This window comes from Eucalyptus grandis, chromosome 6 (assembly GCF_016545825.1).
Source record: "Eucalyptus grandis isolate ANBG69807.140 chromosome 6, ASM1654582v1, whole genome shotgun sequence".
NCBI classification, from domain to species: domain Eukaryota; kingdom Viridiplantae; phylum Streptophyta; class Magnoliopsida; order Myrtales; family Myrtaceae; genus Eucalyptus; species Eucalyptus grandis.
The window spans coordinates 17689577-17716667 of NC_052617.1; the positions used below are offsets into that span (position 1 = coordinate 17689577).

General features: G+C 43.3%; 3 protein-coding genes across 3 annotated transcripts; 2 read left to right on the forward strand and 1 right to left on the reverse strand.

The window, feature by feature from the left end:
* The first annotated feature begins 7068 nt into the window (after positions 1 to 7068).
* LOC104448678 (auxin-responsive protein SAUR71) lies at positions 7069 to 7799 on the forward strand. The gene has a single exon (XM_010062550.3). It carries the CDS (start codon positions 7148 to 7150, stop codon positions 7556 to 7558), a length of 411 nt encoding a protein of 136 aa, XP_010060852.1. The 5' UTR covers positions 7069 to 7147; the 3' UTR covers positions 7559 to 7799.
* A 12186-nt stretch (positions 7800 to 19985) lies between these two features.
* On the forward strand, positions 19986 to 22014 carry LOC104448680. The gene is made up of 2 exons (XM_010062551.3): positions 19986 to 20431; positions 21237 to 22014. The coding sequence occupies exons 1-2, from the start codon at positions 20198 to 20200 to the stop codon at positions 21753 to 21755; spliced, it is 753 nt and encodes a 250-aa protein (XP_010060853.2). The 5' UTR covers positions 19986 to 20197; the 3' UTR covers positions 21756 to 22014.
* Positions 22015 to 23787: 1773 nt separating this feature from the next.
* Positions 23788 to 25527, reverse strand: LOC104451628 (putative Peroxidase 48). Its single transcript, XM_010066242.3, has 4 exons — positions 25186 to 25527; positions 24895 to 25092; positions 24387 to 24552; positions 23788 to 24281 (listed from the first exon to the last, which is right to left on the reverse strand). The coding sequence occupies exons 1-4, from the start codon at positions 25525 to 25527 to the stop codon at positions 23788 to 23790; spliced, it is 1200 nt and encodes a 399-aa protein (XP_010064544.2).
* Positions 25528 to 27091: the final 1564 nt, after the last annotated feature.

The following is a 27091-nucleotide window of genomic DNA, read 5'->3' on the forward strand; positions in this document are numbered from 1 at the left end:
GGCGTCTTTCGTTCGTGTCGGGACACGAAAGTCGAAGCAAAGACAAGAGTCCCGTGATCCGTTCCATGGACCATACCCCCCGCCAGCATCAATTCCACCAGATGTTTGAGAAGAACTTGACTTGTACGGATGCGGAAAATCTCGTCCCAAAACAATAATAATAGGAGTGAAGGCAAAAAAAAAAAAAAAAAAAAAGGCTTTGATTGGTTTTGAAGGAGGCGAATTTTGCAAAGTCGGGAATAAATTAAAATGGGGGGAAAGATGGAGAGGGACGTACCGTCCCGGTCGCCAGCCTCACCTACTCCCCTTTCGCTGTCGCCCCTTCCCTCCTTCGCTGCACTTCCTTTCGTTTGCCTCTGGTCACACCGTACGACGCTTGCGGAGCATCGTCGTCGGATACTATTCCGAGTCAATCACAGATGGTGCACGTCAACGGTGGGAAACAAAACTTGGAGATCGTCTAACCAAGAAGTCGTCGGGAAATTTACCAAGTATCCGGACATGCACGCCATCACATTTCCAAGAATTTTCTACAAACTCGACTTCAAAGGAGAGATGCGAACTCGAAATGGCAAATCAAATGCTGAGGAGTGGTTGTGTATTATTTCCAGCAACTACAGCTGTGGATGCAAAAGGTTTGAGAAAAATATTTACTCGACCCATCGTTTTGTTGATATATCATTTCAAGAAAAGAAAATCTGATTTCATTTAAATCTCCAATACCAACAAAAACAATTTTCTATACTTTTCCTTATCAAGAACGCTTGATTGTTATGCTAGAGACATACTTCCGTTTTCATTTTTTTTTCCTTATGAATCTCCATTTAGGTAGTGATCGAGTGGATGTGCTTCCTAATTTGATACTTGGATTGCGAAGCTCGATCTAGTTTGAACACAAGTCAATCAGTGCATGTGGGACTCGCACAATCTAACCGATGAACGCGAGTGAACGAGAGTCCTACTGTTCCCAATGAATGAAATGGACCCAGATGAGTTCAGTATGCACTTAAGTATTTGCTCCGTACTAGATAAAACACCAACTCACACATGTCGATCAAAAAGTTATAATCGTAAGAACCGAATTCATGCTCAAGCGTGTTGAGGGCATGATAAATAATTCCGGTATGGGTACCAATACCAACACTCCATTTCCAAGAAGGCGAGGCTTTGAGCGCGATTAGAATGGAGTTTCTAGAGGGGATCTAACTCCAAAATAAACCAAACAAAGGCCAATTCAGGTCACTCGAATGACATGATCCATTTGGACATACATACCATGACCGAACGTGTGTTTGCGTTTTGTATGCTTCTTTTGGTCTGTCCCCAAGGGCCCCTGGAAACATGGTGGAACCGCCGTGTCGATTCACATTTTAGTTGGCGTCCAATCTCATCGCCCCGTCAAGTCGTCTTTTTTTTCTCTTTCAAATTTCTTTTTTCGTGGGATCGGTTTGTACGGGTGTACGGCATTAAAGCTAAGGACCACACGTCCACGCCTCTCCTTCGTTAGACCCTCCACATCAAAACCTTTATTAACTCCCTCTCTTCCTTCGAGACAACTCCTTCCGGGAGGCCAGATTCATAAATGAAAAGGCCAAAAAAAAAAAAAAAATTTACATTCCCGATGGCGTATTTGAGTCGTGGTCTTAGGGTCCCATGATGCCCCCCCGTTCCTGAATTTTCTTTTCGAATTTCAAAGTAGAGTTTGGAATATCACGTCGCGTGCCTTCCGGAGATAGACTGATAGGGCAACAATTTTGCCAAGACTGGCGCCACGGTTTTTCTCCCCGAATATGACGGGGGATGATAAGGAGAACGTTCTTTTTCATGCCATCGCTGAGCCAAAAATGCCTCGACGAAAATAATGAGATCCCGTTTCCCAAGCTCATGATGGTTCCCGAGACTCGAGGTAACGAGGGCACCGAATTCAACTATCCAAGTGCCATCATCATGTATAAATCCCTTGACTCGTCGCGATGAATTTCGCGACAGACAATCAACGGTCGTGGCTTCGCCCACAAATTCCTGTGTTCTTTCCAGGAAATTTCCCGAAGCAGCGCCTCGATTCGACCCCGAATTTTTCGTGAATTCTGTCGTGCCGAGTTCAAATGATGACTCGTCACGACGCGTAAAGAGGAGTACCGAATTCTCTCGGGCAGGGAGATATTTTCTGTACGGTGCGTCATTGTTCTCCGCCCGTGGGTGGACTTTTGGCCACCCTACCGTACAAAGCTTGTGGACTGAGGACACTACCCGTCATTTGATTAGTTTGACCATTCTTGTAGATCGGGCAAAAGAGTTAGAAAATCTAGAAGTTTGGACTTGGATTGCCTTATGCGTTTACTGGCATTTGAAATTTCTCCTCACTTCATTATTGTAAACCAATATTTCATTTGAAGGCAAGCGCCTCAACTCTATAGATATATTGATAATTTTAACGCTCCCCAAGCCTCAAAATAGGGGGCCCATGCGTTCTTGTAGTATATGGATGGTAACCTTCTCTAAAATCCAAAAAAAAAAAAAAAAATGGAATAATAGATTAGAACTTTGCAATACAAAAGAAATGGCACCTTCCTCGTGATGCGTCTAATCTAACAAAAACAAGGGCATTGTACAAATGTGATGCGTCCTTTTTTCAAGTCGAAGCTTCGAAGTTTGAAACGCCATGGTTGCTTTCATTTCGCGTGTGTTACCAAACTCCCTCCAGCTCAGCTACGTGCTAATCTTGCATCTTCTTCTTCTTCTTTAGTCTAGCATTGGAGTCTGACTCACGCTTCCTCCCACCACAATACATATAATTTATATCTCCTGGAGTTCTATATTTGCATGTGGGTGCACAGTAGGTACGAAAAATCCAATCATCCCGCATCACGTGGGGTCGTGCCCTTGCTAGTATAAGCATATATCAGATGCTCCATCGTCAATTTTGAACGCACGACGCACCTAACCAACGCCTTTAGCGAATGCGGAATTCCAGTTTATCAAAACACGTACGGAAGCCGACAGTGCAAACTAGTCCCTACTAACTCTTAGCACACGAGCTCCTGTTACGGATAAGAAGAAGGAGAAGATGGGAAGTTCATTTCATTTCGTCCACCCGTTGGATCCGGCCATCTCGATGAGGTCAAAAAGCAAAATCGGTGATCAACCCGCAAGCAAGGTTCCGTAATTATATTTTGGAGGAAATTTTGGACTGATGTCCGAACGCGACAAACAAAACTTAGAAGGGAATCTTTTTTGGACGGGGCTAACCCCGTCGTGGAGAAATTGGAAAGAGGCGAGCAAAAGTGGGTGAGAAAACATCGAGGATGGAAAAAGGAAAAAACACATGGGGGGGCGGTCCCCTTCGTGTAAAAAGAGGGAGAGAAAATGAAAAGACGACGGTACGGGAGGAGGAGGATGAGGAGGACGTGAAGATGGAATTGGGAGTGTCAAAAAGACAGCGAGGATCGATTGGGATGCCCCATTTGCATAAAAGAAGAAACATCTTTTCCAATCTTCGCTCCTTTCCAAACGCTCGCCAACTCCCCAACCCCCCCGCATCCTCTCCTGGAGCGTGCGATTCGCTCGCGGGGGATCGACGGCGGCACGCCGGAGCGTGCGGACGACGTCGCGGTGGAGGGAGATGGAGGGGGTGGGGGACAGAGGGGAAAGGACATTCGGAGTCACGGAAACTGTACTCGCAACGGCCTCTGGCCTTTTTACTTACGTGTTCCCGGGGTGCGTTGATTGCGCTGCCAATCGCAGCCCCGCCCCACAGAAAAAACTCCTGTCCCTTTCAAACGGTCCCTTTCCATTCTCAACTTCTTTTTATTATTATTAGCTCTTTTGAACGAGCCATTCAGCATTCACACCTATAAAATGACAAAAAAATCAGAGATAGATAATTGATTCTGGCATCTTCTCGCTTATCTCATACAAATAGCCGGCTGGTTAAAGTTGTGCGCGGCATGAAAATCAAGTGGAGATTGCGTGCCACGTAAATGCAAATAAAGGTCGATTCTCTTTGGATATTCGTTCTCTACTTTTCTCGTAAAGCTCGTACCTTATTTTTTTTTTTTTTCTCTTAACCTTTCCAATAACGGGTGCAATCCCATGTACGGATTCGAAACCCACTGCGTTGCATGCGTAATCACTGTAATAATAAGTCGAAAGGAACGTGTACAGCGATACGCCGGGGGGGATTTGTTTTATTGGAATTAAGAGGAGGAGTCGAATATACTAAGAAACAAAACGAACGGGGGGCAAAAAAGGTTATACGGAGGCTACGGTCAATTTTGCAGGACTGCATCAGAATGCACGATATATTTGTTTATCTGCACAAACATCACGCGACCTCAAGCCGTACAAGCTTCAGCTTTTCTTTTCTTTTTTTGGCCTAGACAAAAGAACTAAAAGTAGCCTTCCGCTTTGTTTTTTCGTCATTAAAAGAAACGAAAAAAAAACCTTGTGAGAAATTCATTACTTGCTTTTCGGTAAGATAAATAATAACCACATATTACAATTAATGAACACATTAAGTGGTAATTTATATTGGTTAGCAGCATAACGGTGTTATCCCATCAGTTGTGCTCATGATTATAAAGACCTCATCACGTGTGGTGAATAAGGAGTCATTGCACATGAGATATGTCTCGAAAGGATTTCGTGGCGGATGATGTGGACAAATTAGAGTATGCGTGATCATGAAAAGATTCAGATAGACCAATAAAGACGAATGGACCGAAGGGCATGAAAACATTAAATAAACTCGAATGGGACCTTGCGAACGGCGGACAAACTACATCGCGCGATTGTCGAAGATTTCTGTCGAGTTCTACATGTTGTGCAGCACTTATTCTTCGGACAAAAAATTAAAAATTTGAGTTTCATTAGAGCAACCTATTCCAGCCGCAGTATAAAGTTGCTTTTAATATCCGAAAACGGTTGCCAAAAGGATGAAGCTGCGGCGCCTGCAAAGGCCAAGCAGTGGGGGCCTTTTGGACTGTTCAAGATATGCGTGCATAAAGAGTGGGTTTGAATAATCAAAAGGGAGGATTGATAAAAAGAAGATTACCCCTTTATCACTCTTTTAAATTATCGCCTCTTCTTTTTTTTTTTTTAAAAGGGCCAATCTTGACATCAGACTAGAAGGAGGAAGGGCCCCTTTGAACCGTCGTTATTTATATTATTTTTTAATTGTGGCCTGGTTGGTACTTCATTTTCAATACTTATATCATTACCCGCTCTGAACTCAAAAAATTCAACACTACTTATCGAGCGTAGATTTGTATGCATACATATGTTGTGTGTGTATGTAACAGGTCTGTCTGATCATTATAGGACATGACTATTATTTCGACAAATAACGGTAAAGGAAAGGAAGGCTGTGTATATAGGGAAACCCGGGGGGGTTCGGTGATGAGAAATTTCGTGGAAACTTCCGGAAAATGTTTAAATATTCTGGGAGATGGCAAAGAAGGAAAAATTTCGATTTTGAGCGCCTTCCTGGCAATTCCTCTTTGGCCTTAAGAGTGCTATCGGACATTGCCCGAGAGAACGAGAAGGTAAATCTAGCGGTGAGGAAAAAAATAGAGTAGCGGAAGATGACTGTCCCCATTAGAAAAGGGAAAAAAAAAAATTGCCCAAAAGTTTAAACTGGCGTCTATGCGCAAATCATTTTATCGTGTCTAATGGTGTCGAGGTTAATTGCATCAGTTTACATCTAAACATGGTCAATCAACTACTGAACAGCATAAGACTCGATTATTACCATATGACGCGAATTCATTTCTGCAAAACCCGCAACTGCTCACTTGCGTGTGCTATAAAAAAAACATAAAAATGTATGTAGTGCAAATGGGTCGTGTGGAGAATTGATTGTTGATCTCATGCGATTCGCTCATAGGGTTTACAGGAAGTTTCGTAGATTCTTCGGTAGTTGGCATTATTAAAGAAGAAAGAAGGGATCGATGTAACTTATGTTGAGAAACAAAGGCTACGTTTAGTCATCTCAATTTTTAATTATGATAGAATTAGATAAATTGAGATATGAAATTTAGGAGATTTTGTTATATCTTATCTACTATTCGGTGATTGTTATAACAAAGTTAGATATATCAACATCATATCATATATATTATTTAATTAAAACGCTATATCAATATAAATTAAACACAAATTTTACAGAAGGAAATTGTAAAAATCTCCCTGAACACTTTTATCAACTTTATTTTTATTTTTATTTTCCTATCTTTTTTTTTATTTTCGTTCCCCTTCCATCATTCTCTAATAAAATTTTATTAATAGAAAACTGTAATAGTATACCTAAAATACTAAAATACCTAAAATTCGTAATAAGTATAAATATATATTTATATATTAAATTTTATATTATAAATAGAATTCAATTCGGATATATAAATAAATAATTTTTTTAAATTTTAAATTTCTTACATTAAAATTCAAGTATTGTTTATATTGAAATATAATTTTAAATTTGTTAATTTAAGAAGTTTTTATTTAAGAAAAAAACTTTCATATTTATGAATATATAAATTTTATCCAACTTTATCCTACCTTCTTTATGAGATAATTTTATTCGGCTTTCTATATGCAACTTTATCTCATTTTGAGCAGGCATCAAACACAGGATAAAATAAATTTTATTTTATCATAAATTTTATCGTCATCACTAAATGTAGCCAAAACGGATAAGAAACAAAATGGGCAGGGAAATATAGAGAAAGGAAGCCAAAGGAGGAGTCATTTCTCTCTCACCTGACTCCAAATCGAAGGGACAAAAAAAACGAGTAAGGAAATAACGCCACCATGATAAGAATAAAAAGGGAAACAAATTTAACCGAATCTTTTTACAAATAGGAAATAAAATAAACAGGAGGGGAGATAAAAAATGTGCAATAAGATAGGAGAGGGGTGTACCAGCCAGGTACGCCTACCTGTACCTCCTCATCCCCTGCCTATTTCCGTAATTTTATAATTTCCCCTTTTTCCCGTTTCCTTATTTTTTAATTTCCCCCATTTTTATTTTCCCCTTTTCTTTATAAACTCGCTCTGCCCCATCTTCTCTTCCCCCATCCTCCCTCACTCTCTCTCTCTCTCTAGCTCTTTCTCTCTCTAAGTGGTGGTGTGGTGTGTGGTACGGAAGAAGATGAAGAGGCTCATCCGACGGCTGTCCCGAGTGGCGGACTCCTCCCAGTACAGCCTCCTCCGCTCGGAGTCCAAGGCGGCGAGGCGGCCGCGCAAGGCCGAGTCCTTCAGGGTGGCCGCGGCCTCGGCCACCAAGATGCGGCGGTCGGGGGCGGCGGTGCCGGAGGGGCACGTGCCGGTGTACGTGGGGGAGGAGATGGAGAGGTTCGTGGTGTGCGCGGAGATGCTGAACCACCCGGTCTTCATAGGGCTGCTCAACAGATCGGCGCAGGAGTACGGGTACGAGCAGCAGGGGGCCCTCCGCATCCCCTGCCACGTCGTCGTCTTCGAGCGCCTCCTCGAGTGCCTCCGCCTCGGCCACGACTCCCAGGATCTGATCAGCGCTCTCTCCCTCGACGACTCTTGCTTCTAGCCCTTTGCTTTTCCCCCATTCCCTTTTCTTCTTTTTTTGGCTGAGGTTGTGGAGGATAGATCGATGTAGGACAGAGGAGAGATCTCGTCACGGATGTGCAGATCTCGTTTTTCCTTTCTTTTGTTTCTCTCTTTTTTGGGCTTGTCCTGTGTACAGAAGCCAGGACTGTTGAAGGCAAATCAATCTAGAAGTAGTAGACTGATGAAGGAACATTTGGAAACTCCCCTTTCGCTCGATTTCAGTTTTGTCTTGTTGGGTCGGGGTCCGATTTTGCATGTCCAAGAATTCATAGAAACCAGAGGGCGGAAGAGTCGCCCACTGCTGCTCGCGACTCGTCATTCCTCCCCGTTTCTCCTTGAATGTTTTTTTTCGTTTATGTAAATCTGCGAATCGAGAAGCATATGGATTTGGTAAGAAAAAGGGAAAGGCGCTCGTTCTTTCTTCACAATGCATGCAGAGGCAACGGAGCGATCGATCCATTTTGATTCTTGATCTTCCCATACATTCGCACATCCTCCACCCATTAATTCGTCGCAGCCCATTTCTTCGTTGTAATCTCGCGTCGTACTTTAGCGGGGAAATGCGCCATCTTTGGCGAATTGGGAGATCCGTATACTTATTATGGACAGCAATCCGAGAGATCAAGGCCCGGTTTTAGAGGGTGTTTAATATAATATAATCCCCAATCAATGGAGGGGATAAGGTTACATGCACCTCCGATTAAAACGAGCCCCCCATTTTCCTCCCGGAACGATTAACGTCAGCCACCTAATCCGGTTAGGTGAGCGGCGGTTGTGAAATCGAGTGAGAGTGGCTCGTTGGAGCAGTTTTTGTGCTGGTGATCCTTTGACTCTTAGCCCCCCCCCGAGAGGTTCGGCCACTCCGTACGCCTGTGGAATCTTACGTTGCTCCTCTCGATTCTTTATGGATGGGATGGGTTGGCTCTCTCTAATCCACCCACCTCTTCATCCTCCTGCTCCTACAATATTCATCGCTCTGAACTACTTCTTGTAGGGTTCCTCAGACGTAGAAGATCCAAGAATCTTAACATGTGTTCACGGCTTCATTCGAGCTTGGGATCCGTACTCGGCGATGAACAGAATAAGCGACGGAGCAAAGAGTGAAATCACTTGGCGTTGGAGTGCGCTGCTGATCGAGCGTTTGGATCCGATTCTCCCAGGAAACGACGCGTGGGAATCGGACAAATTTCGAGACGATTGAGTGGGCAGGCCGCTTTGCAAAGATGCTAGAAAGGGGTTTGCAAAGATGCTAGAAAGGGGTCCGCCCTCCCTCCCTCCCCGTCAACATTAACGACGATAAAGGGTAAATCGAACACAGACCCCTTTTTCATAATCAAAAGGGTGGCATATGATTGCGCCTTTAGCGTCATCTAGACGTCTTTACACGAGGGGGACTGACCCCTCTTCCTCGCGTTGAATATAGCTTCAGTGATATTCCTGTACGTTCGTTGAATTGACGTGGCACCGAAAGGAAAGCAGCAACGCTCCTAGTTCTTGAGTGAAGCGAGAACACTTGCGTGTAAGATGATTTAACCACCCAAAATCTAACAAGCTCGGGCGCTTAATAATGCTACTAAGCTCGGTTGTCACTGATAAACTGTCCAGCCGTGTTCTTAATTCTTAAAAACAATTTTAGCTGCAATAATGTCAGCAATTCACTCAACTCCTCTCTCTCTCTCTCTCTCTCTCTCTCTCTGTGCAGGGAGGGAAAGATTTAATTTCTGCAACTGGCCTGAGACTTTTGACTTGTTGTGCAGTGACTCACCCGTACGGACATGGCGAAATAATGTCTGGCCTCTTGTTTATTGTCCGCTTCAAAGTCTTCACGAAACTGCGACTGTACTGTACGAATTATATTTCCACACCGCCCTTGGACCCCAACAATATCTCATATTCCATACAAGCGAATCTCCGAAAAATAAATAAAAAAGCATATAAAAGCGTTAATACAGTTGAGGGAGTACGCGTGCTAGCTAAGCTTGACGCTACAACTGGCTCACGACGAGTCATCTCAGATCGTATCTATTTTCATCAGAAACAAAAAGCAGTTAAATAAGGCGTGACAGGACATGGAGAAGATATGCAAAATGATATTAGAATCTAATCACGCCCACCAACCCAGATTATTCAACGGATTTATGGTTGGAGCTAAAGATAGGGAGGCGTGCTGGTCCTGGTGCTGCTACCAAAGCATCGAACTGCAGTTTCCCTGATTTGCGCAGTTAGCACATGCACATGCCAACTGACACGACCCCTTTTCCTTGCATACCATCCCCTTCTATTCTGAAAACATCAAATCCTAGGCTTAAACTAAAGCCGGGACACCTGTATAGCCAACTATATTTCGAGGAGTTAAGGTATTTCTGCTGTCATAGGTACTTTGTTGAGAAGAAAATAGCTGGAAGAAGAATCCTATTCTAATCCATGGGGTTGTCCTGCCGTACGAGATGAGAGAGGATGCCACATGCGTCCCATCTTTCAGAATCTCTATCATTCTCTCACCAATCTGCTGACCCTCTCCTCACGTCTTTTCTCTTCACTTCTTAAATCCACAATGGTTAATGTCCCGCGCCTTCTCTATCCACGCCACCAGGGAAAAGAAAAGAGAGAGGGCGCGTGCGAGCAGGATGCATTCCATTTAAGGAAATTGATGAGGAAAAAAAAAAATATATATATATATATATATAGAAATAAAAAGAGATAAAGATATCTAAATAGATATGATGAGCAAGTAAACAACTAAACAGCCAACAATTTCTTATCATTTCAAGTTCTATGATTTTTTCGCCTTCTCTTTTGCTTCTTGTATTCTTATTATAAATTGAGCACCCACGTTGTTGTTTAATCTAATTCATTCCCCAATCTCTCATTCATTCCCCAATCTCTCATTCTACTCGATATCACCACGGCATGCATAATACTCTGACAACTCCTTTTTCACCTCATCTTCATCAAGTGAACTTGCTTCCTCCAAAATTCAGCCAACATTGGATGACACCACTCCGGCATTTACACATTTCCTCTAGTTGATTGACTTCATGACATTGCTCTCAAGCTGAAGGATTCCCAATCAAGTGATAAGTCCAAAAAGCTTGAGATAAGTGAACTTTAAGCTCTTCATGCATTAAGATGGAAGGGAGTTCTACAATCTTCCGAGCAACAGATTTTCAAATCATAACGGATTGTAACTCAACGTATTTATTGTATTTCCCATATAAAAATGTGCAATACACAAAAATTTCTTATATTTCTTATTTTTGACTTTTTCATCCTTATTTGATAATACAGATTTACAAACATCCTTGTCAAATGACGGACATGAGAGCCTAGAAAAGCATCCTTATTGCCATTAAAGGGAGGATTAGGTAAACCACATAACTGCGATAAGGAGGATCCATTAAAGGAACAATGTCTTATGCAATTACTTCGCAACAGATAATTATGGATCTCGTTCGTCTGTACAAGGACAAACATCAAGGGAACTTATGTCTATAATATGAACTAATAACAGCAATAACTTTTAAAATGGATCCTAAGACAAATGGAGAAGAAACAACACTGGTTATGCCACCAAATCTTGCACGTAGACATTCTACATATATTAATTATTAGATAGAATGATTTCATATCTTTGAAGATCAACAATTGCCAACGAGGGGCAATCCCGGATCATGGCATTTATGGTGTTGACAGCGAGCCCTCAGAAAATAAAGTTCAAGTTCCACCTGGGGCCTCCATCCACAGGATATGCCTATTTAGATCTGTCAACAGCAATGTGGTGACCACTGACATTCCATCTACTGTACACTGACCCCTGCCCTTTCCTAGTTTCTTGGCGCGTTCCGTCGCCATCATCTTGATTTCCACCGACAAAGTTCAACCGTTACGCTCTTCTTTTACCTGGGCTTCTCTGCTAGGAGAGAGCTTCCAAAGCGTCTTCTTTCCGGTCAGCCGCTGGAGTGTCGTGCCTGTAGTAGCGTACCCAAATAGAGATTGTCACCTTGTCTACATATATCACGGGCCGGTCTTCCCTTTTCAATTGGATTATATGATGAATTTCTTCCTCTGATACCTCCGGCGGGAGTATTATCTTCTGCTTCTGCTCTCCCATTTCCGACTCAAACCAAGGCGGGGACTTTTTTTCGAGCGTCGAGCGCAGGGCTGGGCCTAATGGGCTTTTTGCCGCCCAGAATGCGTCTTCTTTCCCGGCCCGGTTTTGTTCGGTTCGGGCCCTGCCGAAATCGCAAACAGGGAAAAAAAAAAAAAAAAACAAGAGAGGAAAACAAAAGAAAACCCACAAAATCACAGAAGTGAGACGATCCACCACTTGTTAATCAAATCAACGATCCTAAAAATTAATAGCAATCTCAATCACAATGCCCATTAATTAAACAAGCTCTTTAAAACAACAAATTCAAACTCAATTTTAACCCAACGATCCAACCGGTTACAGTACAAGAAGACAATCGTTTACAAGGTTTCTTCCAAACTTGTTGAACAGACGGTAAAGACGAATCCTTTTCAAAGAGAAATCCAACCTCGATCGCGACGCGTGGAGCCTAGAGGTCGAAGGTCCTCGGGGCGGGCTGGAGTGGCGGTCGTGTCGATCGGACCGGTGGTCATGCGAGAGGCCCGAGAGTATTGAGATGGAGGAGAAAGAGCCGCGAACTCGATCGTCACTCGTGGAGACTGTTCGAGCGTGTACTCTTCGTCCAATTTGAATGAAAGAAACAAGGTACACTTCTTGCTTAGAGGGTGAAAAAAAAAATCCGAACTGGGCCGGCTTGCGAAACCTACGCCACGAAATAAGGAGTTCCTTTTCCATTTTCGAGCTGGGCCGGAAATTCTGCTACCCATGGTGAGGCCCAAATGACCCCGCCCGGCCCAGAGATGGTAGATCTCTCTATGTGAACTCACCATCTTCTCGCCTGTCATTCAGCCAGCACGACAACTCCAAATTACCAGACCGGTTTGCACCCTCAATTCATGGACACGTTAGAAGCTGGTGGTTATCTGTCAATGCTTCGCATTGATTTTGTATTTCGAAATCTGTTAAACGTAATGTTTACTAAAAGTCATTTTCTACTATTTCACACTCAACTCATCTGAAACTATAACAATCCTAGGGGCTAAACATTTTTTTTTTTTTAAATAGAAGAAAACATTGAATAGAAAGAATATCAACCGTTCATTAGATGACTCGATATTGTAGAGATTTGTTTTGCAATGTAAACCCCATCTCGCATGTTTTGTACTACAAATAATCGAATTTGTAATGAACCATTATTCTTTAAGAAGAAAAAGACTTCCCTCCATCACACCATGGATGTACCTAAGTAATTCCACCACATTTGCAAAATATCATGACACGGTTAAATTAGTGTACTTCGAGTGGAATTTGTAAGAAATTTTCCTTTAGAATTTTGCTTTTCTAGGGAAAAAGAAAAGGTCTTGAACAAGACTTGGTATGGAGAAGGAGAAATCTTGTCATTGAATTGAATGAATACAATGTTCAAAAGTGAGATTTACTACAAGATATAAGATGAGATGGACCTGAGTAGATCCTTAAAAGGCTCTGACATCCTGAAAAGACAGGATAGTTCCGGGGGACGAAAAAAATTCCGGCCCCATTGGCTGACCTGGCCACAACCCCTTACGGGGTACAGGCAGCCACTCCAGATCCCCGCGATACCTTCCCCAGGGTTGCTTGAGCACGGTACAGGGAAATGAAGGAGCAGTAGCTCTCCTTCTACTTGAGCACTCGGCCATGCAAACAAGGGCTCATTCCTTGAATTCGATTAAAGCTCGAGAGAGAGAGAATCCCAAGTGATGGAGAGAGCCCCCACTCCGCACATGTTGCTGGGAAAGCAATTGGAGGATCGTGGGCAGCCGTCCTATTAGGGGGCTACAAGGGCTATGTTGCAATCGCATTTCACAAAGTCCCCCCCCCTCGCTTTCAACACTCGCACAAGCCCAAGGGCAAGTCCTCTTCTCTCTCTAACTTTGCTGCTATGTGGCGGTGGCCCCCGCTGGCAATTAATTAGGGTTTGAACAAACATGAATTGGATCCTACGTTTGTGTGTGTCATTAATGAAGGTGGGGGAGGCCGTTTTAATTGCAGTTGAACCACTCTTTAATGGCGATGTTGACCAACCAAAAGCGATTGGACCGCCTCTCCAACCCCCACGCTAATCTAAGCCTCAACCCCTTCCCTGCCCCCAATTCGTTTCCTCATTTAATGCCGCCAATGGCTTTGGAATGTCAATTTAATAACACCCCCACCCCCCGGCCTTCATCCCAAACCTAATCTCATAGTTCACGCCCTAGTTCGCGCAAACATACATCTGATGCATGTACACTGATAATGCAGGGATTTGACTCGCCAATAGAGACGCCACGCGTGCTCCTCCTCCACTTGGCCAGTGGGATTGAGTCCGTTACCCGATAGGTAATACCCCATCGAAAGTGATTCGAGATTGATGAGTCACATCTGTCTTTGTCCATCGGTATGGTCCAATCGAAATTTTCAATCTGAGCAGACTCGTCCTATCAAAGAGACAACGCCTCAATTATCTTCCCAAGGTCGATTATCTGACCCAATTGCCACCCATAAAGATAGTAAGCCATGAATGGTAACCATTTTGGTTAGAAATTGATTTTTGGAAGAGATATATATTTTTCTCTTTTTATTTCAGATGATTTTCTAAGTAAAAATGACTGTTTAATAACGATATAAACTTTCTATTCAAAAAATAAAAATTTGTTTGATAACGATAAAAAATTTCTTTTTTTCGAACGGCAACGGACCCGCGGACAACTATGGACCGGTGATGAGTGGTCGGCGACCGGCCAGCGACTAATGGAGAACACGATAAGAAAAAATTTTATTTCTCATTTCTATTCCAAAAAAAGAGAAGTAAAAAATTTTTACTTCCGATTTTTATTGCAAACCTATTTCAAAACAAAAATTTATTTCAGAAATAGAAAAATGAAATAATTTTATCAAACGGATTTCTATTTCAGAAATAAGTCTAGAATAAAAAAAATTGTTTCTGGAACAAAAATGACTGATTGTCATGCACCCCTAATTGTTTGTCTGATGAGGCAAAATGATGACACGGTTTCTTTCAACGAGACGGAACATCCACCAAGAGGGTGAAGTTACTTACAAATATTAGCCTTAAGCCCGTCTCAGCTCTGTGGCCGACAAGTTCATTTCTCCTTCACTTACTCTCGAGTATTTATGGGTGCAAATGGATCCACGCCGGAAGCATCATAATTCATCGCGAACACATACTCACATTCACTGACAACTTAAGATTGATTTGGTACTCCCGTGACACTTGAAAAAGAAAAAGGAAACTAGGCTCTCTCCGCCTTCGTTTGTCTCTCGTCCCTTGGTCTGGGTTTAGTGCATAGAAAGAGAGAGAGAGAGAGAGAGAGAGAGAGAGAGCGTCGATTGGGCGGTAGAGCGGTGTCCTATGTCCGCTCCAAAGCCGGATGAAGCAGAGATTCTCGTTCAAGAGGTCGACTTTAAGTGAAGAGAAGTGAGACATCAGAGCGGCGCATGTGGTGGAGGTTTTATGTTGACTTTGAAATACGGGAACCATATCGGTAGCTGATCCACCCAACCCTCCCCCTTTCGGTTGAATCAAATGACCCTAAATTTATGTGCGACCTCGGTGTCCTCGTTTTTGCATTCCTCATGTCCGGTTAGTTACAATTTAGAATCGAGACCAAGGAATGAAAAGAAAAAAAAGGATTTAGTTAGCGGTTTTCTATTGAGCACTTCTTAAACGCCCAAATAAAGATTTATTATGTTTTTCGACGGGCGGTCTCCAGAGGCGGCCACCGTGATGCACCATGGTCATCTGCGAAGGGTTGGGGGTCACCTGTCGATGGCAACTGATGCAGCACGCAGGGGACATAGCGTCTCATATCCGACACCACCCCCACCACCACCACGATGGTGGCCGCCAGTGTGATGAGAAAGAAAGGGAGAGACTTTTACGAAAACACGCAAAGGAAATCTTGCAAAAATCAGGTCATTTGTTTTAAGCAAAAACTCCATATCATCATAATGCCACCACCCAAATGGCAAAAGACATAAAAAAATAAATAAATAAATAAATAAATAAAAATAAAAATAAAATGGCAAAAGACGAATTGTGGCACTCGTGCGAAAAATTCAGCGGCCATTTTGAACCACAAAAATAGTACAAAGATAAGGGATTATCAAAAGAAAACTATTAAAAAAGTCCTAAATTTATTATAATTGTACCAATTCAACTCTAAATATTTAGTATTTATGTCAATTCAGTTTATTCGATTAGTAAGTCGTGTTATTGCTATAAGTCATTAATGAAAAACAATACAAGAGAATGTATTAGAAAACTAAAGAAAAAACGAGAGAGAGAGAGAGAGAGAGGACCTAAGCAAGTCCTTAAGAGGCTCAAGGAGGAAACAAGCGGGAGATTTGTCCAGGGGTGGGAGATCCCATACTGTTCTCCATATTTCCTCTCTATTAGGAAGATAAAATTAATTAGGGAACTGGAGGGTCTCACAATGAAAAATGTAGATTCTACATCAAGGTGTGCTTGCATACCTCAGTTATTGCAGGATAAGCTGATATATTAGTCACTCACTCGTGTCTAAGATAAGTGAAGGTAGTTGAAAAACTCATTATAGGGTCGGCGCGCCTCACAGCACACACATGCAACCGTTGGCTAACCTTGTACTCCGGTTAGCAAGTCATACTATTGTCATAAGTCATTAATGAAAAACAGTACCAGAAAATGTATTAGAAAATTAAAGATAAAACGAGAGAGAGAGAGAGAAGATAATAGGGCATTTAATGGCCGGAGTACATCCGAGGATAGCAAATAAACGTTTGGGGGCAGTTAGGTAAGCAACTCACGAGGACCATTTTGAATAGTCTTTCTTTTGCCTCGATCGATGTCATCATCTTATGGGTTAGGTCTACTTGTAAATTGACCCCCCCCCCCCAATTAATCCCGCTTCCTCGTCAGAAGATCCATTAAGTGACCCTTTTTTTATTATTTGTTTTTTCGTATTAAAGACCTCGACTCTTTGAATTTTCTGGCCTGGCTCATTAATGGGCCCGAGGCAACCGTCGAAGCTCTTCCACATAGCTTTGCACGTTTCTCACGCATTAGATGCGCCTTTAATTTCGAATTTCGAGTGTAATTTTATGAGGATTTGTCGCCCCCCCCCACCTCATGATCCAAGTCATTCCCCAATTATTTGTCTTCATATCGTTTCATCCGCGGCCCCTCCAAGCATGTCGCCATTGCGTTTCTTCCTCTATTTGTTCCCATAAGCATCGTAAATGAGTGATGGGAGATCGCTCAACCCAACCCTACATATATTAAGTTTGATGTACGTTTTGCTTGTCGAAGTTGAGCTCCCGACCACGCCCCATGCATGTTTCTCTCCTTTTTTTTTTTTTTTTTTTTTTTTTGTTTTTTTATGGAACTCACTCGAGTAGAAAACTTAAGCCCAGATTGTCAATATCAAAGAGGACCGGAGTTGTAATTATCGTTTGGAGAAACTCTAGATAAATCCCGTCAATGCAATGCAAGTCTTGTTTTCCTCTGACCTTGATGATAATTTTTTTTTTACTCCATCCATCATTTCTATTGGCAGGTAACGATTATTGACGTTACCCACTTTTATATTTAGTTGATTATTCGTGTGGGTTTCATCAAAAAATAATTTTGTATAGGCGATGTCTACAAACCACCAATGGAAAAGGGGATTTGGTGGAAGCTTTCTTCCAATTAGGGTTAGAGAAAATATAGCTCGGTAGGGATGCGAGCTATTCACGTACTTGGCATGACTCATCATCCATCAAGGTCCTATGTTTCTTGGTTTATAATGTGTAGTGCATTACAGTAAGGGGAAGTCGATAAATCGTCATCTAAATGTCTTTGGCGATCTCTCCACCCGCAATAAATAAACTCCACACGCTTTATTCTTGCATCGAATCCCATGTTATAATTTTAAGAAAGAATTGAATGCGACGGGCGACAGATGATTCGCGCCCATGAATTCACTGCGAAATGTAAAAAAAGCAGCGGAATGTGCGATGAAGTTGTACTCCAAGGGAACCAGATTGGAGGAGGAGAAATAAAGTTAGGCAGAGAGCTTTAAAGAGGCTATACGATGGCATTGAATAGAGACATTAAATGGGAGTTAGGTATATATGTGTGAATGAAGCAGCTGGTGTATTTCAGCAAATGGCCATAATTAGATTCACGCAGTAAAACATTAAAAGCATCGGTTACCAAAATGGCTCTTAATGATATCATCTTTTCCAAAACATTTATAGCCCCATAACACCAGCTTCAATTATCCTCCTTTTCTTATCTTTTACTTTTCTCGATTTTTATATATTTTAGATAATTCTGGACGAGTTAATCCCACATCGCCATCTGTATCCATGCGAGGGAGAGAGAGAGAGAGAGAGTCGGTTGGAGAAAGAGACAAGTGGGAATTAATGGCAAGTACGCGCTCGAAGCGAAAACAAGGCATTAAATGAGGGGGCATTAAAGGTGCGTGGTGCATACGGGTCTCACTTGGGTTCCATCCGGCCGTGGGTTTCACGACTTCGTCAATTCCCCTCGTCCTCGGCTTGCTTTTTTCCATGCCCTTTAATGATCTCCCTTTCTCCGATGACCTTTGTTTAAACTCGATCCCTAATGATTCAATTATGGAGTAAACGGGTGCTCGTCAACGATGCCCCACTGTCGAGATTAAACCGTAAATGACGACTTAAGCAGGCGAGCCAAGATGTCCATGCACGGTGGTTTCGAATTGCAATCTATGAAAATGCACACCCGCTTTTACCTTCTTAAGATCCTCGGATCACGGTGATGTCGGCCGACCGGTTGTGTCTTGTAAATGACCGGTCTTTTACAAGTGACGTTTCCAAATGGAATACGTGGAGCATGTGGGCCGAGGAAGGATGGAAAAGCGGCCATTAAAAGCAGATGAGGAAGGTGGGTGTGGGTCGACACGAAATCTCGTTGAAGAGGGCACCAATAAGAGCACGGGGCTCTCACCAATTTAAGGACGATCGTGGCCATTAATTATCGGGGTCGGCAGGTTCTCTTGAATCGTTTTTATTTTCTGGATTAACCAAAGCAGTTTTCCAGAATTTAATTTTGATGTATCTTACGGCATAGGGATTTCTTTTTTTGGTTCGTGGCTTATCGAAAGTAATAATTATAGGCAGGCGTGAGTGGGGTAGTGCATATGGTCCCCAATTTGGGTCTTAAATGGATGGGAACGCGTAGCTGAGAGGTGAGCTTGACCCGAATAAGGCCGAAGGTCGCATTAAAAGGATAAGAGAGATGGATACATCCGGGGGGCAATGAATGCAATGAATGCGCGGTGGAAGTTTGCACAAGCCATCATGTCAATTGCCCACATATTTTTTGCTCATTTTACGCGTCAAACTTGGATGTGTTTGTCGTTGTTATTCGCTAGAGATTGCCCCTCCACCCTAATGTTCAAACAAACTCGTCGACCCCACCTCCGGTCGAGTTTTTCAATGGTGCCGTTCCAAATCGTGTCTTCTTAACTCATGGCCAACGCTCCTCACCCTCCCATTTACACTCGTTTTTCAAACAAAAACATGTCGTGATCGATATATCAATGGATTGTTATGTCGACAGCTATATATACATGCGAACATGGACCTTGTTAATGGAGTTCTGCCTTCCCAACAACACTTACTAAGCATGCTTAATTTTAAAAGAAAAAAAGGTAATTCAAATTTCAAGAACAAGTGTAATTAACAACAATTTCCATTATGTCTCTCTTTCCTCCCCTTGAAACCCACGAGGAGAAAGAGAAGTCGTGGGAGGACGCCAATTAATGTCGAGTTGGGAGATTTTGTTGAATCTTCCTGCTTCCTTTTAAAATAATAATAATAATAATCGTTTGATAGATGAAGGAATGCGGGGTGGCCGTGGGAGGAGACTTAGCAATTTGCCTAGTTTGGACAGCATTAAATGCTAACCTCATTTACGAACGCGCCTGCCCCGCTTTCCTTGAACTCCTCCTCCTCCTCTTCCTCCCCCCCGCGTATTAATGCGTCAACCATAAATGAAGCATTTAATACTCCCAATTGATTAAGTAGGCTTATAGACAACTTTAACCCCCACATTACTATCTGCAATTGCATCTATTTTATCTATTATGGGTTTTGTTAAATTCCCCCCCCCAAAAAAAGCCTTTTTTTTTTTTTTATCATAAAAAGTACTCTGCCTTCTAGCGACCTGTGAATTTAGTATTTCTGCAAATGAGGCATTTTCCTGATCGACACGCCTTGACTATGTGACAAGTATTCGGTGAGGCTCCTGGGGCCTCCTCTCTCTCTCTCTCTCTCTCTCTCTATATTTTAGTAAATGGTTACGGACATCCCAATCCGCGGTTCCTCGTGTACATTCACAGACGTTCACGCACCTCGCCTCTCTTCCTCTCCCGACCATCTCCACCCCCGTATAAAAGCCCGAAGGGTGTGAAAATCTGGTCACTTTTCTTGGGGGAACGCAGAGAAGCGAAGAGAAGAGAAGTGGAGAGAAGAGAAGGGATGGCTGCGGAGGTGAGCATGAGCAGAGTGGTGGAGTTCTTGAAGAAGAAGGACGACGATAAACCCCAGCCCGTGCCCCTGCTGATGCTCCACCACCACCTTCACGGCCCCCGGCATGGAATCCGCGCCCCCATGACTCGAGACTTGCTTGGCCTTGAGTTCCAGTCGTCCCACGAGCTGGTCGACCTCGACTTGCACGTCCCTTCTGGCTGGGAAAAGCGCCTCGACTTAAAGGTTCCCCCCTTTCTTCTTCCCCCAAGTCTCTCTCATCCATCCATCCATCCTGTTCCATTCATTCCATGTCGTCTTCGTTCGTCTCAAGTTTGCATTTTTCTTCCCCCCACCCTTCCTTCTTGTTTTTCGCTTCGGCCAAATCTCGACGCTTGGGTTCCTTTACTGTGAAATTCAATTCTTAGATGGCCTCGGGCATACGACGCTCGAGATGCTAGGGAGGGTCGAAACATAAATCGTTTTTTCTTTTCTTCTTTTTTCTTGTAAGCTCATGTCATGTGATCCCCCCAAAAAGTCAAAAAACACTTCATCCCTCCGTTAATTCACCGCTTGTCTTGTCAGCTGGGTTTGAATTTCTCTGCACATTTCTGCCACCAAAGTGGCCCCAGATTTATGAGTCCTTGGACGCATTTCATTAATGAATTTGGAACAGTAGACCCCCCGAGTGCCCTTCTTCCCAACGCTTCCCCTTTCCGGGGGCGTGCCCATCTTATCGTCTGCAACCCCTTTTTATCTTTATGTGGGAAATTTCTTAGTCAGCGTCGCTGTATGTACCATGTGTAGGCCTCCATTATTGATTTGCTGGCCAAAACGATGCCTCACGCTTGTGTGTCCTCAGTTAGTTCTCGGTCTGCTCCTCTGTCGGTCCATTAGACCTGCTCGTCCGTGCACCCCATTTATGCAGTACTCTGTTGCAGATTAGGAATGAATGGGATCGAACAAAGACACCCACGTTTTGTTCGTCATCCTCAACGGTCTTTACTAAAATGTTGTTATTGATATCGACTTTGGTTCTTCGTGACTTCAGTCAGGGAAGGTGTACATCCAACGATGCAGCCCCCAAGCTCTGCCCTCCACGTCCAACCACAAGCACCAGCCCATCAATTCAGCACCTCCTCAGTTTCAGGACCTGAATTTCCCTCCTTCGCCCTCCAAGCTTGCTTTCAACGGCTCCGACGACGCCTTCTTGGACCTCAAGTTGCTCACGTCTTCTTCGCCGTCTACGTCCTGCAATTACCAGAGCGTCTGCACTCTCGATAAAGTTAAATCGGCGCTCGAGAGAGCGGACCGAGGACTGGCCAGGAAGAGATCTCCGTTTTGGAAATCGTCGTCGTCCCCTTTGAATTCGTTGACTTCATCTTCGATCAAGGAGGCCCCCCGAGAGGAGGACAGCAGTCGAGAGATGTCGGCAGTTGCAGCCGGCTGCCCCAGCTGTTTGCTTTATGTATTGATCTCCAGGGACAATCCCAAGTGCCCCCGTTGCAATTCTGTTGTTCCAATGCCGAGCTCAAAGAAACCTCGCATAGATCTCAACATATCAATCTGAGAGATGGATGACCAGTTAATGCTAATGATCAGATTGTTCCCCCACCCCCCCTTCTTTTTAATTTTGTAAATGAGATCTAAGAGGTTTACAAAGATAGATTTGTATCGAGTAAGGTGTAGAATGTACATACATTTTAGAGGGCACTGACCTCCTTAGTGCGGTACAGCTGATAGCAAGACCTTTTCTTCTTTCAGCTTTTCAATATAAATGATAGGTTTGTTGCATGCACAATATAATCTTAAAAGACTTATGATGAAAACAGATTTTTGTGATCATTTCCACTGAATTCTCTCTCTCTCTCTCTCTCTCACGGGCACGTGTGCATGCACGTGCAGGAACACGCATGCGCACACAAAGGCATACACCAGCTGAATAGCCTGAATGTTGCACGCTCCTCAATTCAGTTGAGGCCGTACCTTCAGGAGTGAATATGCTGCTATTGCCATTGTGGTTTGGGATACAAGATCCGACTTTCTTCACAAGGGGGTCTTTACAACTTCTAGTAAAGAGATACTTTCGCGCCTTAAAATCGAAATGGGGGAGTGGATGTGGCTCAGACTTCCATCGTAACTATAAAAGCACCATCAACTGTGTGCTCGAAATATTCACATTGTGGTGCAAGTGCAGCTCCAGTGCCGATGCTAATAAAGATGCTTGCCAAACTACTTGCTGCAGAACAGCAAAAAGGTAAGAAGATGGGCACTTCTGATAAGTTGGACACTGTCCTTGCAGCACGAACAGGAGTTTTTGAGGAACATATCGAGACAGATAGATTTGTTTCAGCCTACTCTTTTTTTAACTAAGTTGCCTCGTGTTTGCTTCGCTCTACTTAGCGTCAGGAAACATGCTGATGCAATAACTGGAAAGAAGCCTAGATGGAATTGCAAAGTGCCAAGTTTTGATGTCTCCCTCTTTGAGGAGCAAAATATCATTCAGCTGTTTCTAGAGGATAATGCCAGCGCAACAATACATAAATATAGCTGGAAAAGGCCTAAGATCAAGATACGATTTAGCCACTTGAAGGTTGATTAGCTCTCAAGGGGGAATCATAAACATGGTTCTGCATCATCAAGCCATGCTGCAGAAGCCTATTGTCAAATCCTTAAAACATAGTTTTGCACGTTAATTCTCTCATTGCCATCACATAAATGAGATGGCCAAACACCTCTCTAAGCTATCCAAATTGTTCTTGAGATTCACTCAAAATGCTGCAACAAATTTCACAAGCTTCTTGGAAATCTATATCTAACTCTCGATGGACTTTACAATAAAAAAAAACTTGACAAGTTAGGGCACCCGATTCAGACATTGACCATTTGATCCAGATTTGATCTAAATCTCAAAGCACCCGCTTCTCAAGCAAGTATTTGAGAAGATAGGGCACCCACTCGCAAAATACATCTCCAGATAAAGAGAATGCTAATACTTATATTTGTTTCAGCTTAGTTGGAAGAGGTTCCAGTGAATTTTACAAATTGTTCGGTTGATATATTTCGATGCTTCTTGTTGGATGGCAAATTTTCAATTCCTCTGACTTTGACATTCCTCATCAAGCAGAAGAGACGATAAGGCACAAGACTCATAGAAAAATTATCAGTTTTGAAATATCAACTAGATATTCCACCTAATCGAAAGATACTCAAGGTGCACAAGTACAAAGCCAGAGAGGTGTCATGGATGGAAAAGATGCTAAGCAGACAAAGGTCACCATTTCCCAAAATTGACTGGTTCTTTTCTGGCAGGAGACATTCGTAAAGCCAAGAAGAGAAAGTTACACAGGTTAGTAATTGTTTAAATCGTATAAGATGAACAAGCAATGCTCCAACATTATGACACAGTTTCTCACCGAAATAGCTGCCTATTGTTGCTGAAAACTTCGTTATCATTGCTTGCCGGTTCAGCTTAATATTGGGACGGAGTGGTGGTTGTTCGTGTAATATTGTTGGGGTCATCAATCTCAGGACCTGAAGATGCCGAGATAAGCCACTGAGAGGATTAAAGAGAGCACAATCTGCCCAAGAATTATTTTCTCTCAATTGCCGTTGGCGACAAACGAGCAATTTTTTCGGATCTGCCCATCTGATCCAGACAATATACCAAGACTTGACATTTTCATCATAGCACGAGCAAAGTCCAATCTGAAGGCTGATCCGTCATCTGAGGCATAAGCCCTTACGACACTTGCAGTTCTCTCGTCAGCCATTAACTGCTGATCAGCATATAGAAGACCTCTCCCTCTAAGCAAGCTCTGGTAATAATGGGTGTCAAAGCTTGATCCGGAAGAAATTGAAGTCGCTAACTGTGGGAAGTATGTCAAACCCAAATCAGACTTAGTAAGGCTCGTTGATTCCATGAGCAGTGGAGAGCCACTGCTGCTATTGCTGCTGGTCTGACTGTCTCCACAGTTGCGTCTCATCTCACTAAGAAAATCTGCAGATATGGTTGGGTCTGGCTGACCTGTCCCTAAGAAATTGTGCAAGCGTTCTAAGATGAACTCACAACCGATCTTGCCGATATTGTGACCTCCTTCATATCAACAGAATTAATCAATTCAGTGCCTGGTTATCCACTCACAATTCAAACAAACTCGACCACAAAGTAAGATAGAAGGATGGACTTTAGTGATAATACCTAAGAGACTGACTGTTTCTCTCTCGTCAAAACCTCTGAGACCGAACAGGTGGAGCGTCCGGAAGACATTATCATCGGGCTTAGGAATTTCAGCCATTGCATCTGCATAATAGGACTGAATACTGTCTCTCCTGCCGGTGAAAAGGGGATAGAATGGGCCACCAGCCTGTGGACTCGAACATCAAAAGACGAGGTGAATAGGATAAGGAGTTAAAAGGAAACAGAAACAAAGATTCTTAAGAAGCTTGAACAAACTAATCAAGTAGCTGTCGTCCAGCTGCAAGCCTGGAAACACAGAGGAAAGAAGTTCCTAGACGTGGAGTAGATGAAATCTTCCCAAATGCCATGCTGACTTCGAGAATCATTATTAAACTTTTCCACATAGAGCGCCAATTCAATGCCAATATGAGAATACTAAATTTCATCGAAATCCACATGAACGGACGGCGATGACAGGGGACGGGACAGTTTCTTGAAATTGGAAGAGGGGAACGAGAGAAGAGCGTACCAGGAGGATGCCCTCCCGGGTGGCGAGCACGAGAACATCGGCACAAGAAACAACCCCAGGGCAATGATCTTCAAGCTCCTGCTTGATGGTATCGATCCTGTCGAAACCCTTGAGGGTCCGGTTGGGGATGGCCTGCCTTTCGATGGGGTGGCTGCGGTTTCCATGGCTATCGTCCAGGAGAACTGAAGCATCGCAACCCTGACTCGAGAAAATAACCCAAACCCAATGGCAATCAGCCCCTAAACGAGGAACCCCACAAAGCAGAGACGAAGAAGGAGGAGGAGGAGGAACCCTGATGAAGCAGTCGTGGAAGAGGAGACGGAGAAACGCGGGGGCGACGTCGGGGTGTTGGGAGTAGATCCTGGACATGGAAGACCTCACGATTTCTTCCGCAGCAGGGCAGGTGTTGCGGTAGAAGTCGTACTGGAGCCCGAGCGCGGGGTCTTCATCGTCGACGGCGGCGCCGTCGTCGTTCCGCTGGAGAAGGACGGGCGAGAGGGGGTGGAGAGAGAAGGGAGGATCGAAGGGCCGCCCACGCTGGTCGGCGCTCGAGCCCTTGCGGTTCCTGAAGGAGACGAGGAAGGAGACGAGGAGGACGAAGATGACGATCCAGCCGTTCAGGGAGTTGGGCATGGCTTCGGACCTTCCCGATCTTGCTTCTCCTTCGGTGATAATGCTCTCTGCAAATGGCGAAGAAAGAGAGCACAGAGAGAGGATAGTTTTGGAGGGAAAGTTGGGAAGAGAGAGAGAGAGAGAGAGAAGGAGAATCTTGTTAACTGAATTCCACGGGCTTTCTCTTGTTGGAGAAGGCCTCGCCGACCTTTTTCGAATCGCGGAATTTCCTTTCTTTTTTATCTTGGGCTTTTTCCGCGGTTTGAGTTCTTGAGGGTCTGCAAATTCAAGATGACTGCCCCGATTTTCGGTCTTAAAAATTGGGAAATTTCAAAAAAGGGACCTGAAATGCTTTCTTTTTTCTCAAATAAGACCCCCGAAATGGATATTGTCTCAAATAAGAACATGAAGTGGTTTTATTTTCTTAAATAAAGGCTTAAAGTGGATGTTGTTTCAAATAAGGACTGAAGTGGTTATATTTATTTCAAATAAGGGCGTAGAATAGCTATGTCCATTTCAAATAAAAACCTATCTTTCTAGCAATCAAGGGCATTTTCATCATTTCCTCTTCTTCTTTTTTCTTTTCATTTATTTTGTTGGTTCTTCTTCTTCCTCTTTGCCGGTGACCAGCTGACCACCGACAATGCCCACAAAGGGCTGGGTGAGAGATGGCCTCACCCAAGTATGGCAATCCTCGCCTAGGAACCATGTGTGAGGTCGGCCCATGCTGGCCGCAGGCGAGGTCGATGAGGGTTGGACAACCTCACCGGTTGCCCTTGCTTGGGACCAACAAGGGCCGACCTTGTGGATGGCCCTTGGGCAAGGGTCACCACGCTCAGACAAAGCCATCCCTCACTTGTGGCTAGCATGGGTCGCCCTCGCCAATGGGGGTGACCCTCACTTAGCCCTCTATGGGCATCACAAGTGGCTAGCCAACCACCAGTGAAGAGGAAGAAGAAGAATCGGAAAAAAAAAAAAAAAAAAAAAAAAAAAAAAAAGGAAAAAAAGAGGAAGGTGAATGCTAAATGATAAAAATAACCTTGATTAGTCAAAAAATTTAGTTGATTGGTGATCGGTGGGGTCGGGTCGGGTCCTTATTTGAAACAACCAAAACCACTTCATATCTTTATTTGAAACAACTAAGGTGACTTTAGGTCCTTATTTGAAACAAAATTCACTTCGGGTCTTTATTTGAAACAAAGTTTAATTCGGGCCCTTATTTAAGAAAATAATGGTACTTCGGGTTCTTCTTTGAAATTTTCCCTTAAAAATTTGATGCTTTAGAAAAAACTTAGTTTCGATCTAGAAGTCTCCAACCGAGTCCATTGATGGTATAGAAAAATATTGAAAAAATATTTCATACATGACCAAGCCCAGCCCAATATTGATATGTCATTTCGGCCTTTGTAATTTTGTGATTTGAACCTTATGGGCTTGGATGAGCCCAAAGGGTTGCATGGCTATGATCAAATTTAGGAAATGCCATCCAAAGTACTCCTAATATCTTAAAAATATTGGAGTCATCGGCCGAGTGATTCGTGCACGACAAACCATGTCAGCCCATTTCTAGACAATATGAGTAAGC